This window comes from Fundulus heteroclitus, chromosome 9 (genome assembly GCF_011125445.2).
Source record: "Fundulus heteroclitus isolate FHET01 chromosome 9, MU-UCD_Fhet_4.1, whole genome shotgun sequence".
Taxonomy (NCBI): Eukaryota; Metazoa; Chordata; class Actinopteri; order Cyprinodontiformes; family Fundulidae; genus Fundulus; species Fundulus heteroclitus.
In genome coordinates this window covers 31,831,520-31,846,559 of record NC_046369.1, presented here as the reverse complement: position 1 = coordinate 31,846,559, position 15,040 = coordinate 31,831,520, and the positions used below count along the sequence as shown (strand labels likewise).

Here is a 15,040-nt window from a genome sequence, read left to right as displayed (position 1 = left end):
CCGGTCCCTAGATGCTCACTGTGTGGGGGCTATATTTGGCCCCTGACTCATGTTACACAGCAAGACTCTTGGCATGAAGACACAGTATTTAGGTGGTCCTGAGGAACAGAAGGTGGAGGTGACATTTTCTCTACTGAACTGGTATTTATTAATTACACACAGTGGGCACAGACAGTCGTAATGTCAGAACATCACAGCTATACTGTGCCGTTATGAGTGTGTAACGCTGGATAGTTTGTTACACATGAAAGAGGCCATGTTATGTGGAATGACATTATTAGGCTCGTCTTATTAGCAAACCTAAAACGACGCCAGCGTTGCTGCTGTCTACAGCTGAGTTTACCTGCCTGGTATTTTGATCAGTCTGGCCATCCATTAAGTGCATTTTTCTGATTCCTTTGCCGTATGTTCCAAAAAAAGACATATAAGACCTACGATAAAACAGTCTGTTAGTTGGTCAGGCTGTTGGGGATCATGCAGCCTCACTTGCTCTATTTCTAGTCCGCTATCACATTTTGTGCTCCATGAGCTATTCTGGTTCTTCTTCAAGCTACTGATTACAGTTAAGTGCAGGTGATAAGTCGGGAAGGAATTTTCACTGTCATCATCCATACAAGCCTGTCCGCTAACTAACGAGCAACCTGGAGTTGTCTTTGTTTGTCAGCCCACACCAAACAGCTCCCTGTATAAGGTGTCAAGTATCAATAACTGCATTATTCAGTAGTAACTTCTTATTATGACATACAGATAAAGTTCTGTTTTTGGATTCATGTACATGAGAATTGAACTGGGACATTCACACGCTTTTTTAAATACCATGTTGCTACATGTTGCCTTGAAAAAATATATATACATCTAAAACCTTTCCACTTGTCACATTATAACCACAAACACTTATATCATAGAACAGCAAAAAGTAGTTTGGCCATTCACATTGAGCCTGATTTTGCTGGAGATTTCTTCCTGTTAAAGGAGAGTTTTCATCTCCACCATTGCTACATGCATGCTTGGTATAAGGGATTGCTGCAAAGTAGCAAATGTAGTAAATGCAGGCGACTGTCCACTGTGGCTACACGCTCTTTCAGGAGGAGGGAATGCTGCTTGCCAATGACTCTATGCAACCTGCTGGGTTTCCTTAGAAAGCTTTTTAACTAATATGTCTTGTTTGATTTGATTGAATTGACTTTTTAAAGTGCCTTGAGATAATGTGTTATGCACGTGTGCTGTATAAATAAAACTGAATTGAACTGAATTAGTGAAAATTGGAGAAAAAATTATACATGATAGATCTGATCTGTGAATTAAGGCTCAAGAGATTTGTAAGAGAACACTGAAGAACAAACACCACCATAAAGACCCATGAACACAGGAAACAGGTCAGGGAGAAAGTTGTGAAGACCTTTAAAACAAGTTATAATATAATATCCTGAGCTTTAAACATCTGACTTAGCTCTATTTATCGTCTGAAATGGAAAGGGTATGGCAAACCTACAAAGATATGACAAGCTGCAGAAATTCACAGCTCAGGTGAAAGAAACTTTTGACAGGGCAGCCTTTAGTTACGCACTCCACACATCTGGGCTGTGGAAAAGAGAGGAAAAAAAACAAGGATTGAAAGAAAACTAAAAAGGGCCCTATTTGTGGTTTTCAACAGGCCACACTCATGAATGTCCGACATTTATTTTTATTGACAAATAGTTTTGAAAACCATGAGTCATTTTCATTCAGTTTCACGGATACACTACTTTGTGTTAATCTATTAAAGAAAAACAGTAAAATACATAAAAATTTGTTGTTGCGACCTAAAAACAATGTGTGAAAGATTCATGGGACGTGAATACTTTAGTAAGACTCGTGTCTTCGCTTCTCGCCTGTTTACGAATTGAGTTTTGCCTTTTGAGAAGGTTTGTCACTTCGCGGCTTCCGTTGCTCTACTGTGATTGGTGGAAGCTGAAATATGGCGCTGTCGATGCAGTTATAAAAATACTAAGAGAAAAACCATAAATTAAGACTTTTGCGACGCTCTTTGGAGGTTAAAATAGAAACTTATTGTTAGGATTCGCTGGTTTTGGGAAGCGGGACATGGCGACATAGCTTTACGGAGTGACTCTGTCTTAGCGTTAGCTTTTAGTGGATGCTAACCTGCTAACGACACATTAGACCAGTTCATCAGTGGAACCGCTCTTCAGGGGTGAGTGAAGCAACAACACTCTTTATAATGTAAACCCAATAAATCTGCAGTTAACGTGGTCTGTCGTGAAAAGGTTCACGGCAGCTTTCAACCACGAACCTTTTTGGTATTCTCGGCCAGTCTGGCCTTATTTCAGCTTTATGTCAGTTTCGTCTTTGAATTGATCCTCTCATGCGGATCAGGTGTACTAGGAGTTATTTCCTCAGCTCTCTCACTAACGCGATATCATTATTTAACAGTGATGTGGGATTCCTAAATTGCCCGGAGAAGTACGGAAATTGGCTTCAGTATCAACCCAATCTGAGAAAAGCAAAGTGGGCTTTGGAGAGTTATTTGTCAAAATCTCCAGATTTGTTTCCCGTCACGGGGTCTTAGTGAGAAATCGAGGTGTAGGATCCATCCATCCATCTATTTGACAATTTGTTTCCATCCATCTATTCATCCACGATTCCCTTTCCACTCCTCTTTCTATCTTTATCCCTCCATCCATCCTCTGATTTGCTTCCATCTGTATCCAACCTTTGTGCTCTTTGTCCTTCTCACAAGTTCCATGTTTAAAGCCGTACCTGTACTAGATTTAATTTGAATGTTTGTATTTATGCGTTACCTGTGGGCCTGCAGTTTGATGTATTATTGGTATATTAGTCGGCTATAAATCAAAGGTTAAATATAACTTGATCGTATGGCAGTGAGAGAGAGTAAAGTATCCGTTCTTCCTGTAAAAGCTACAGGACTAAATCGTCATCAGATGGTTAAATGAAAATCCTGTTCGTATTTATCCACCTTCTCCAGCCGACAGTATGCCAGCCTTCCGGCAAGTGGGAGAGAAGCAGCTTCCCAACCCTGTTCTTTGTATGGCATGGTCCCCTAAGAGGGATCTGATTGCTTTGGCAAATACAACTGGAGAGGTAGGTTTAAATAAAAATGTTGAGCTTTTAGTCTCCAGTGTTTTCGTAAATCTGATTATTTTTCCACAGTTGCTGCTGCATCGCCTAGCTAGTTTCCAGCGGGTTTGGAGTTTGCCGCCTAATGAATATACCGGGAAGGAGATTACTGCGCTCGCCTGGAGACCCGATGGCAAAAGTAAAGGATGGCTTTCAGTATATTTAGCAAGTTTTGAGCTGTGTGTTTGTTGGAGTCATTGAAACATTGCGTTTTCTCTCTTTGCACGCCAGTTTTGGCCTTCAGTCTCGGAGACACCAAGCAGGTGGTCCTCTGTGATGTAGAGAAAGCGGAGATCCTTCACATGTTTCCCCTGCAGAGTTCTGTAACCTGCATGAACTGGATGGAGGTGGTGGAGGAGAACAGGTATGCCCCAGGTTGAGGACGCGGACCAGAATGGGTCGAGTCCGGCTACAAATGATCTTTGCTTTGTTTCAGCGCCCTTGGCTCCTTTTATAACTCTGAGGATGAATCCAAACTTTTTCTTCCTGAATTACCAACACTGCCTAAGAGGTAAAAAAGCATTGAGTGTCAATCACGTCACCAAAACACAAGTTTGTTTTGAGCTAAGTAACATGGTCCAAGCTTTTCCTTCCTAGCTACAGCACTACTTCAAAGATCTTCAGGTGAGAGATAATTTGAATAATAAGTTGTTTTTTTTGTGCTGTATGAGTAGTTGCTGAATGTGTTAATCCATCTTTGTCACAGCGAGGAAAAGTCTGATGAGATACTCAACCTCCTCGGAGAAGTTCGGTAAGGAGTCCTTAAAGATTTTATTTTGATGTTGCACAGTCTTTTAACGGTTAGATAAATGTTTCGATCTAAGTTCAGTTTTGTGTTGTTGTGACCAAACAGGCTGAACATCCTCGTTCTTGGAGGAGATGCTGGAACTGTGGAGCTTTATGCATATGGGATGTACAAAATTGCCACTCTTGGGGAGGTAAAGCTTTTATTTATGAATTGTTGCATTGGTGCTGTGTAGGACATACAGTTTTGGTAAAGGTGTGCAAAAAAGATAAAAATAAAACTATGACATCATGTTTGTTCTCGCAAAAGCATGATCTAACTTTGAAATAAAAATACAACCTTTTAATTTGAGCACATTTATTAATGTATGTGGAGGGCTTGCTAAGAAATTGTTTTTAACCAAGTTGCCAACTGTTCTCTTTGGGATTTAGGTCTGGGGTCTGAGCTGTCCATGGAAAAAAAGGTTGATTCTGTGTCTGAACAATTAGTCTGTAATCTTAAAACCCAGTGATGACCAATTTTCAGTTTTCTGATAGAGTCCATCTGTCCATCCATTGTCTTCCGCTTATCTGAGATCAGGTTTCAGGGACAAAAGGTCCAGGAGGGAACCCCCCGGACATCCCTCTCCCCAGCAACATCCTCCAGATCATTCAAGGGGATCTGAAGGCCATTCTAGGCCAGACATGATTATATAACCCCTCCAACAAGTTCTGGTAGAGTCCACTAGACTTTTATTTAAAGAGTTCATGGCGCTATGCACTCTAACAATGTTCCCAGGGATTTTGGAGAACCAGCATCACAGTTCCCCTATTTAAAATTGGGCGTGAGGTACTTTCCACTTTTTCTTATTTATTTCTTTTCATGGAAAACACACCTAAAATGTTTCCAAAAAGCTCGACTGTTGACTTTTCTGACCGAAGCACGCAGTCTCAGTAGAGTTTATAAAAACTTCTCACGTTTGTTTTGGTAATGGCAGGTCTTAAAAATCTTTTTTTTTTTTGTGGCATCAATCCCAAGCAACCAGTTTGTTGTAATGGAAACTTTTTCACGCCAACATGCCCGTCTTTGCTGCAGTTCAGATTTTTGTTTACGGCCCTTAGCATCATTGTGCTCACTGTGTGCAGCCTTGTGGCCAGAAGCTAAGATAAATGGGCTTCTACAGCCCATCTCACAAATTTCATCTACCCCCAGAAAGTCACCAAACACTAATTAACATTTCCTAGGCACTCTGATCAAGCTAAAAGTGAGATCTAAAATCTAAAAGGCTTTAGCCATGTTTATTTTGGAAGGATCTCTAGGGATACCAACAACTATGTCCGATGAAAACAGTCATCTCTCAATGTGAGACTTTTTCCTCACTAAGTAAATGTGCTTTCTTAGATTTCCTGCATGAGGTTTTCAGGGGTTTTCTAAAAATTCTAGAACTAAAATATCTCCAGATCCTAAATTGTAATTAGTCATGTCTTAAACTTGAATGTTGGATCAACTTCCATGCACTTTTTCGTTAAATGAAGGAATCTATTTCTAAAAAAAGAAAAAAAAGAAGTATAGTTTCATTTGATTCCGGCTGAGGCATGTGGGTGTAGCTGCTGTTGGTAAGGACCGTGACGTCATGCAGCTCGAAGGAAGGTTGCAGTGTAGACGTAGTGTACGTTGAGCTAATAGCAGCTAGTGCGTTGGCTTATTTAGACCGAGAGGCTTTCTCCCAGACGGGAACTTTAGTGGCCGTTTTACGTCGCTCTCAAACATCAAGGCATTTGAAATAACCAAGGGACACTTAGCCTGGCGGGGGTCGAGTAAAGCCTGTCGACCTGCCGTGTGGGAGAAACCCTGTTAAAAAACCAAATGTTTTTTTTTTTGGGTTTTTTTGCATCTTTACCAGTAGATCCGATAAATGTGTCTGGATGATTAAGATGGAGAGAAAAACTTTGTATTACTTAAATAAATCTCTCCTTGTTCTAACGTAAACAGAAAACCGCTTGCAAATGTCCCCACATTCGTATATTACACGGTTCTAATAATACTCACCTGTACACTGTGAAATCGCACACTGTCTATTTCCCCTGCATTGTTTACATTGTTTACATTTCAGTTGTTTACATAAATCACCGCTGCACCTTATCCTGTCATTTACTGTAATTTACTGCAATTTACTGTGATTTTTCAAGCTGTATGCAAACGAAATTTCGTTCTGTACGCACTCTGTGCATACAAAATGACAAATAAAGCTGTCTAAGTCTAAATGAAACAGGCTGTGATTCTGTGCGTGATTCTCCTGTAATATAACGCAGTAGAATATCCATAACGCACTTTTTCACTGAACGTCATGAAGAGTTAGTCTACTGGGTGAGCTTGACTGGTTTACCTTGTGCAGGTGCCAGGAAGATGTCGCAGTCTGAGTCTGTCCGGGGATCTCAAGTCTCTGTCTCTCATCACGGAGGTCCAGTCTGCCGACAGCGCCCCGGAGATCTGCTACGTTCAGGTGAGACGGGACACGTGACGTCGTCTCCCAGCTGCAGGCCTCCTTTCCGTCCTGATCTGGATTATGTTCGAAGTAGATCTTCCACACGTCTTCGTTGTTGTCCAACAGCTGGACACGGGTCTGTTGTCAGACTGTCTCCCCGAAGTCACCAGGATGGCGCGCAAGTTCACCCACATCTCCACCCTGCTGCAGTACCTGCACCTCTCACTCACCTGCATGTGCGAGGCCTGGGAGGACATCCTGATGCAGATGGATCTCCGCCTCACTAAGTTTGTTCAGGTTTGTTGACGATACAATGCCAGCAGGGTTAAAGCAGAACGGGATAGAGGAAGGTTGCGCTCACAACGATGTTTCCATTTTCTGCAATGAGTGCACACTCAGACTGGCTGAAACCCAGGTGTTGTTCGCTGCCCTCGCAGGAAAAGAACACGAGCACCCAGGTCCAGGATGAGTTTTTGGACCTCTTGCTGTGGGGACAGTCCAGGTGGGTTTTTATTCTTATTAATGCGATATGATGCTGTAATATCTAAAGTGTCCTGTAGGTGGTAGCAACACATATTGAACCAGTTAAACCGCTTTTTCGTGCTCTTGTCAGTTTTTGTTAGTGTTAATTTTCTCATCCCTTGTTTCCTGTTTTCAGTCCAGAGTTACAGGCTCTCCTCATGAACCAATTGACTGTCAAAGTAAGATAATCTAGAAGATTTACTTTTCAGATCACCCAATCCAGAAGCTTCAGGAAGTGAATTTAAAATTCAAATTTGTTCCGTGGCTTTGTTTCATTCCATCTCAGGGCTTGAAAAAGCTTGGCCAGTCCATTGAGTCCTCTTACTCCAGCATCCAGAAGCTGGTGATCAGCCACCTACAGAGGTACTTTGTCTGTTTCGCTGCTTCTGGGAATTGGTGCTTTCTTCCTATTAAAAGGTCTCTTGTGTCCCCTGCAGTGGATCCGAGGCTCTGCTGTATCAGCTGAGTGAGGTTAGAGGAATGTCCCTGTGGAAGCAAAAGTTTGAGCGCCTCGGTTTGGATTCAGATGCTATTGATGGTACCACACCACACATGCACAATATTTCCAATAACAAATGAACATAATTAAGACAGTGACAGTCTGAAAAAATCCCATAGCAGTATTTTACATGCATACTTCAACCATCTTTTTTGTCATTGCCTTTTTACTTGAAGCCAGGATAACCTTTGTGTAAAAAAAAAAAAAAAGCCTTCTTTCCTCACCTCACCACATGTGTTATTGTCCCCAAATACATCACAAGTGTGTGGAATTGTATAGCCTAGGATTTTAGCCTGTCAATCCTACTTTTCCCCAGTATCCAGTTATTTCTGTGCAGCTCCAAAAAAATGTGACTGGTGTCTACTCCTCCACATTTTCATTCATGTAGCGTGGAAGTCTTTTCAACCAAAACTCCTTTCGTTGTTGTGAATTTGTTTTACTTAGTTGTATTTCACACATTTGGAACCATTTATCACCAGTTATTTTAATCTTCAATTCTGTTTCCCACTTTGTTTTTAGCTACAATGTTGTTTCCTCTTTACATCCCCCTAGGGAATTACAAAATGGTTCTCACTCTTTTTTTTGTAAATATTAATCTATCACTACTTCAACAATGCTATAGCTGGTGTCAAGCAATTTTGGTTAAAGTTGTTTTGTGGAGTAATTCCTTATTTGTAAATACCTAAAGAGGTCCCGGTCCTCTAAATTATACTTTTGAGTTACAGGTGCTGGTCGTATAATTAGTTTCATGAAAAAGTTGATTTTTTTTATTTTTTTTTTTATAATTCCATTCAAAAAGTGAAACTTGTATATTATATTCATTCATTACACAGACTGATATATTTCAAGTCTTTTAATTTTGACGATTATAACTGACAACTAATCAAAATCCCAAATTCGGTATCTCAGAAAATTAGAATATTACCAAAGACCAATACAAAAAAGGATTTCCAGAAATGTTGTCCTCTCATTTCTCAGTGCATAAATTTAGTTTTTGAGAGAAGTTGTCAGTTGCTTCTCACCTTGGAGATTCACATCCTAGTCCACACCAGCAAATAAAAAGTCTTAATTGAACTGCAGTAAATGCCCTTTTTTAAGTTGGGAAAGGCATGTATATTTTCTAATCTCTCTCTACTCGTTGCATTGGTGGGTACTGTTCATTTTGGCTCCTTTCTTATTTCATACTTTGCAGGTTTTGTTTCATGCCCACTTTGACAACCAACAATTTAAAGTAATGTTCTATGATCTACTAACAGTCTGCTGTAAGGAGATGTGGTGTTAGGACTTAATGCTTGGTTGCAGGGGGTTACTAATAGTTATTCTAGTTTAAGTGCCACTATGTGTCATATTTTACAAGAGTGGAATAATCCATACGCAGATGAGGACCAAAACATTTTTTGAATCGGATGTTATACAAAGTTTTCAGAAAATAGTTAAAAGATGTTTTAACTACAAAAAGAACTAAGTTGATATTCAGAGGTTTAGGTAGAAGGGCACCAAACATGGTTTATTTATAGGTATGAAATGGTCACATATAGGTGTGATTTGGCGGAGGGACAAACGGACCCTGGCTGGTGTCGGTGAGCATCTTGTTCTGTGTGTGCAGGTGCGATCACGGCTGTTGGCTCTTTCTCTCTCAAAGCTAACGAACTTCTGCAGTAAGTCTAGAAGTCGTCTCAGTTTGTGATGTTTTTGTATTTTTACGCGTGACGGCTTTAATCTTTTTCTCTTAGGGTGATTGACAAGAGCATGAAAAACTTCAAAGCCTTTTTTCGATGGCTGTATGTAGGTGAGAGTTTTTTTTTTTTTTCCTTCCATCCTCATTGGCCCTTATAAAGTTGATATTCTCCATACATAAGCTGGTTTCTGGCTTGTGAGAGCCTGTCTAAGTTTTGTGCACTCTTCATATGCAAACCTGTAAAATTTGGTTTCTCTACAGCAATGCTGAGAATGTGTGATGAACACGTTCCACCAGAGTTAAACAAGGTGAGTTTTATCCCAGATTTCCGACTTTTAGTCCTCCTGGTACAGCTCAACGGTCTTATTAAAGATTTCTAATCCCTCAGATGACTCAGAAGGACATCGCCTTTGTTGCTGATTTCTTGTCGGAGCATTTCAGCGAGGTGAGATGAGCAAACGCATCGCAGGAGCTATGTTTACATGCACAAAATTTCACGATCGGATTAAAATGTTTTCGGATTAAATAATCGGATTGTACCGTTTATAATTTTATCAAAATATGCCTCGTTTACATGACGCGCTTTAATTCCGATTACTTTTGTCCATGTAAACGTAGCCAATGACATTAAAGTAATGTGTTAGCATTCTTTTTATTGGCTTGGGGCTCATTGCTTTGTGGTTTTGCAGAATGAGGAACTCTTTGATCGTAAGGGGAAGTACTTCAATGTAGAGCGTGTTGGTCAGGTAAATAGTTTCTCTTGGACACCTTCAGATATTTTGGGGGAAACAACGGCTCATCTCTCTGTGTCTGGTGGGAACATTTTGCAGTACCTGAAGGATGAAGATGAGGACCTGGTGTCTCCGCCCAACACAAAGGGAAACCAGTGGCTGAGGTTCTTACAGGAGAGCACACATCTGAAAGGTAAATGGATGAGTTCAGACTACTGATCTGTGTTATAGATGGAGGGTGAAGGGAATCATGGGAACCATTCACTAACCGGTTTTATATGTGATTGGCTGCTTTAGAGAGCCCGTTGTTGTTTCCGTCATATCCTCAAAAGTCTTTGCACTTCGTCAAGAGGCTGATGGAAAATGTGATTGAGCATTGCCTACAGAAACCTGCGGTAAGTACAACAGAACAATACAAGAATTGTATTTTATTAGCTGGCCTACAGCTAATAAAAACCCAAAAGCTGGTGTCAGAAATTTAGTTTATGGTAACCAGTCATCTATGGTCAAAACCGGAGTTATATACACTGTTCCTTTAAGTAGATGGTCTGAACGGCTGTTGCTTTTATTACCCTAAAAGCAGCAACAGAAAAATTACTGTTCTCAAATGCATCCAAGGACAACATGTTTGTTTTGTATGTCAGCATCTAGCATATATTTAATGAATTTCACATTTTGAGTTAAATTGTTTGTATGAATTACCTTCCCAATGATACTCTACTGAAATGCACCAGTATAATTTTGTTCCCCTCACCAGAACAGTTAACGTTTTGAATAAAATGTCCAACTCAGTTGTGTGAATCTGTTTGCAGGACGTCATTGGGAAATCTGTAAAACAGGCTCTCTTTTTGCCTTTGTACGCAGTGCCAAACAAGTAAAGTATTTCTTGTTGTAATTATTTCAGATATGGAGTACTTACATTTCTGTAAGACGCTATTAATGTGACTCACATTTTGGTTTCTTTAGCTCGGAAAAGATTCCAGGACTTTTTGAGCTGCCATCTCTGTACGTAAAACTGAAACCTTGTGGAGTTTTGAGTCGGCATTAGTAAGAGTGGTTTCTGTATTGAGTTTATTTTTGTGGACCTTCAGGTGGAATGACAAGAAAGGCAAAATGCACTGTGTTGTGTTCTGCATGCCAGAGGTTTCACCAAGCAAGCTCTACTTGCTACGGAAAGGAACCGACCCAGCCAGGTACATTTTCCGCAAATAAGAACTTTTTTTCTTTTTCTGCCCTGCATATATTTATTATAAAATTAACTTTGTTTTTGCAGACATGTGCCAAATAGTTTAATATCAATTGACCTTAGTCATTACCTGGACAGCACAGACGAGGATGGTGTTGCCTCCCAGTGAGTGTTGTTCACCTTGATCTTTTTACACATTTTTACTAAGCACCCCAGAAGGTGAAATGTATGGTTTGTCATGTAATTTTTTTTTTTTTTTTTTTAGGTCTCATTATGTCTACAGCTGCTTGGATGCTCGTTTCTATGATGATGAAATGCTAACGGTGGTCCTGCAAGGATCGGAGGATCGGAACAACAGGCGCGTCCTGGCTCAGGTTTCACTTGCCTCCAGCTTAAGCTGTGAGACTGAGTTTTGCTGGGAGCCAAGTGTGAGGTAGGTGTGTGTGTGTGTGTATGTGTGTGTGTGTGTTATAGTGGCTTGCAAAAGTATTCACACCCCTTAAACTTTGCCTTATTACAAATACCGTTTTTAAACTAGTTTAATGGGATTTTATGTGCCAAATCAGCACCAAACAGCACATAATTGTGAATTGGAAGTAAAAAAAAAAGTTTTCCTTTACAATTAAAAATCTGAAAAGTGTGGCATGCCTTTCTGTTCAGCCACCTTGAGTTTTGACGTTGCATGGGCACATTTTGTTACAATTACAGGTGCACGTCGGTTTTTTCGCTGACTCTTCCAGGTTTGCACATCTACAGGCTGGCATTTGTGCAAATTCTCCTTTAAAAATGGGAAATGTCACCCAGTCAGATGGAGTAGAGTATGTCTGTGAAGATCAATTTTGCAGTCTTGCCACAGGAGTGTCAATGAGGTTTAGGTGTGGACTTAATACATTTTGAAACATGTGGATGCTATGATCTTTTCCAGCCTAGATCTGACTGTATATTTTAGGTCACTTTTCTGCAGGAAGGTGAGCATCAGGTCTTTTGTGGCCTCCAACAGGTTCTCTTTTTTTGTCCTGTATTTAGCTCCATCCATTTTTTCTCAAGATGTGATACTGTAAGGATGGTGTGTTCAGGGTGATGGAGGTTTATGCAGTTAGGGGCAAATCGCAAACAGGGCATCGTATGACCTGTGTAATGTGTTCCTTGGTCTTCCTGATACAGTTTGGTCACTAATATTCAGACCTCTGAGAAACCAGCTGCATTTATACTGAGATGAAATTACACACAGGGGGACAGTTTTCTAATTAGGGGACCTATAAAGGAAGTTGGTTTCACTTCATTCTCAAGTATGAGAGTAAAAATGTTTGAACACCACATATTGTATTCATTTATTTTCTCTCCACCTCAGTCAATAGCTACTTTGTGCTTAGCAATCATTTAAAATGCCAGTTAACTACTCAAGATGGTATTTCTAAAAAAAATAAAACCGAGTTTGCTGTTTGTCATTACCATTTGCCACATGCTAAATGGAAGAATAAAATGGAACAAAAATGGACAAATTGATCAAGAAAATGTCAACCAAGCAATGTATAAAATGTGAGAAATGAAGACAAACGTGCCGTGGACACTTTGTATGGCCTCTGTGTTGTCAGGTTGGACCAGCAGTGCAGTACCATTCCTTGCCAGGGTCTGGTGTTGGGCAACCAGTGGCGTGAACTGGAGAACATGAAGGCCCAATTTGTAGCTGTCAATGGAATCCGCAAAGTGGCCTGCGTGGTAAGTTTCAGAGATGTAGTTCATCATTTCCACGTCACCCTGGTAAAAAAAAAAAGCATTTTGAAGCTTAGTGGGTGTTTCCTAGTTACATTAAGTAATAATAAATATATAATAATTTGAAGTATACCCAGATTCGCAGACAAAATGAAACAGATAGTGGAAACTGATCACTTGGCAATTGTTTTCACAAACTTGATCAAAATTGAGAAAAAATGAGTAATTGTGAAATCCTTTTCAAAGGCATCATCTACGAACGGGCTTTCTCTTGGTTTGCAGATTATTTGGCAAATAGGAAGCAGTGTATGCAGATGGCTGGAGTTACTTCCACTTGTCTGGAGTTCACCAAAGGAGTACCTCAGGGCTCAGGCTTAACATCGATCTTGTTCACAAACTACGTTATTAAACGTGCACAAACTTATCAAATGCCTGCCACCATCCTTATGCAGATGATTCTGTAACGTACTGCTGTACTAACTCAATCGCACAGGCCTTTAAATGTCTGCAGTCTGCCCTTGATGCAACGCAGATCCGTCTGGAGGAGTTGAAACGGGTTTTAAATACAAAAAAAAATCTAAATAAGGCTTGTTTCAAATTCATCTGTTTCCTGGGAGGACATATCCCTAATTAATTAAAACCTGCTTATAAAGGTAAAACTCTCGAGCTAGTCACCAGTTACAGGTATCTGGGATTAATTATTGATGCAGAGCTTTCTTCTAAATTTCATCTTTAAATATTTGATTTCCAAATTAAGGGTGAAGCTCTGTTTCTATTACAGAAACAAGTCATGTTTGCCCTTTAAGACCTCAGAAGCTTCTGATAACAGCCACCTCTCTGTCTGTGCTTGATTATAGCGACGTGGATGCATGTATATGACGTGATATATACACACAGGCTGACTCTGGTTCACAACAATCTTGGCTTGGTTCCTACTCATTTATGCACTTTTCTGCGGAGAACTGAGAGCCATTCTGCCTTACGATCAAATGTCACTTTGTCCTGCTCTGCTCCTCGTGTTTGAACTGAAACCGGAAAGAAAGCTTTCACTTTCTCTGCTTAGAAGTCCCTCCGATCTGAGCTGAGGCTGTCAGAACTGCTTTCTGCGTCTGTCTCAAGAAACAAACGAGGGAAATCCTTTTAACGGTGTCTGTGGATAAAACGCACTTCAGCATGAATTTGTTTTGGTGATCAAAAAGGTGTGATGTAACTGAACCTTTACTTATTTTATTTTTTCTTTCAGTTGAGTTCCAATTTGAGGCACATCCGTGTCTTTGAGATGGATGTAGAAGACGAGGACGACGAGGGAGCTGACTCCCAGAACGCCAGGACTGACCAGGATGGACTGGAGACTACGATATCTAGCCAGGGGCCGGCTCAGGAGAGTCTGGAGTCAGAAGGGGAATCCAGAGAGCAGGAAGGAGATGTGTTTGAGAAGCCAGAGGAACTTTTGCAGTCACAGGAAGCCTTGTAACGCACGTGACACTCAATCTGTATAATTAACTTTAAGGACCAGGCTTCTTTTTTTCTGTAAAAATCTTTCATATTTAGAAATAAAACATTTTTCTGGATGTTTTTTTGTAGCACGGCCTGTTATTCTAAACCTTTGAGCGTTTGTTTCATGTTTCTATAAAGCAAAACAATATTGTATGAATGATCACAGTAGGTCTGTAATAATGGAATCTGGCCATTCCAGTTTCAGACGGTCCTCTTCACAAAGCATGGATTTTCCTGGCATTCACACAGGGTTCTCACTTATGATTCAGATGTTTTGCTTTACAGAATTCCAGCGAACAACTTTCAAGGAAGTATTTGATTTAAAACTATAAACAACAAAGAGAAAAAGATAACAGGAAGTACTCGAAACATCTCTAATGGGTTGCCTTCTGTGGCGTCACTAGAGGTGTGCTTGGAGGCTTGTTGAGCCTCTATTTTAATTGAAAGATCATTTAATACAACATAGTGATGTACAAAAGAGAAGCTGACCATGTAATGTTGCACAGATACAACACCATTGTTTTTGTTTTTTCAAAATTATTTTATTTTGCACCCAGTTCCACCTTTTTCTCGCCACTCCCAAGAATATTTCTCCAAATGTCTCGCAGACTATCAATATTTGTTTTTTTATGCAAATGTCTTGGGTTCTTTTTAATGGTCCCATATGGATCCCATTTTGCTCAGCCTCTTTCCTACTGCTGAGTCATTAATACTGACCTTAACTGAGGCAAGTGAGGCTCTTTGTGGTTTAGAGGCTATTCTAAACGGCTGCAGGCCTTTTCTGACCTAGTGGATATGCTGGGGATGTGCTTTTGGAGTCATTTTGTTAGGCTGCTCACAACTGTGCCAGTTCTCTCCATTTGTGGAATA

The 15,040-nt window shown here is 40.3% G+C and overlaps 1 protein-coding gene across 2 annotated transcripts; it reads left to right on the top strand.

Annotated features, from left to right (window-relative positions):
- Positions 1–1,918: 1,918 nt before the first annotated feature.
- anapc4 (anaphase promoting complex subunit 4) lies at positions 1,919–14,217 on the top strand. 2 transcript variants are annotated; one of them, XM_021315774.2, is made up of 28 exons: positions 1,919–2,191; positions 2,917–3,099; positions 3,169–3,274; positions 3,367–3,499; positions 3,572–3,646; positions 3,733–3,759; positions 3,842–3,886; positions 3,989–4,073; positions 6,255–6,362; positions 6,471–6,641; positions 6,782–6,846; positions 7,003–7,045; positions 7,153–7,229; positions 7,304–7,404; positions 8,972–9,023; positions 9,099–9,154; positions 9,305–9,351; positions 9,432–9,488; positions 9,733–9,789; positions 9,874–9,967; positions 10,072–10,169; positions 10,587–10,648; positions 10,741–10,779; positions 10,866–10,967; positions 11,048–11,125; positions 11,226–11,393; positions 12,556–12,679; positions 13,917–14,217. In XM_021315774.2, exons 2-28 carry the CDS (start codon positions 2,992–2,994, stop codon positions 14,145–14,147), a joined length of 2,409 nt encoding a protein of 802 aa, XP_021171449.2. In that variant the 5' UTR covers positions 1,919–2,191; positions 2,917–2,991; the 3' UTR covers positions 14,148–14,217. The 2 variants fall into 2 exon arrangements, with proteins under 2 accessions (XP_021171449.2, XP_012716712.2); XM_012861258.3 differs by having other exon boundaries at positions 2,984–3,099; positions 13,917–14,216.
- Positions 14,218–15,040: the final 823 nt, after the last annotated feature.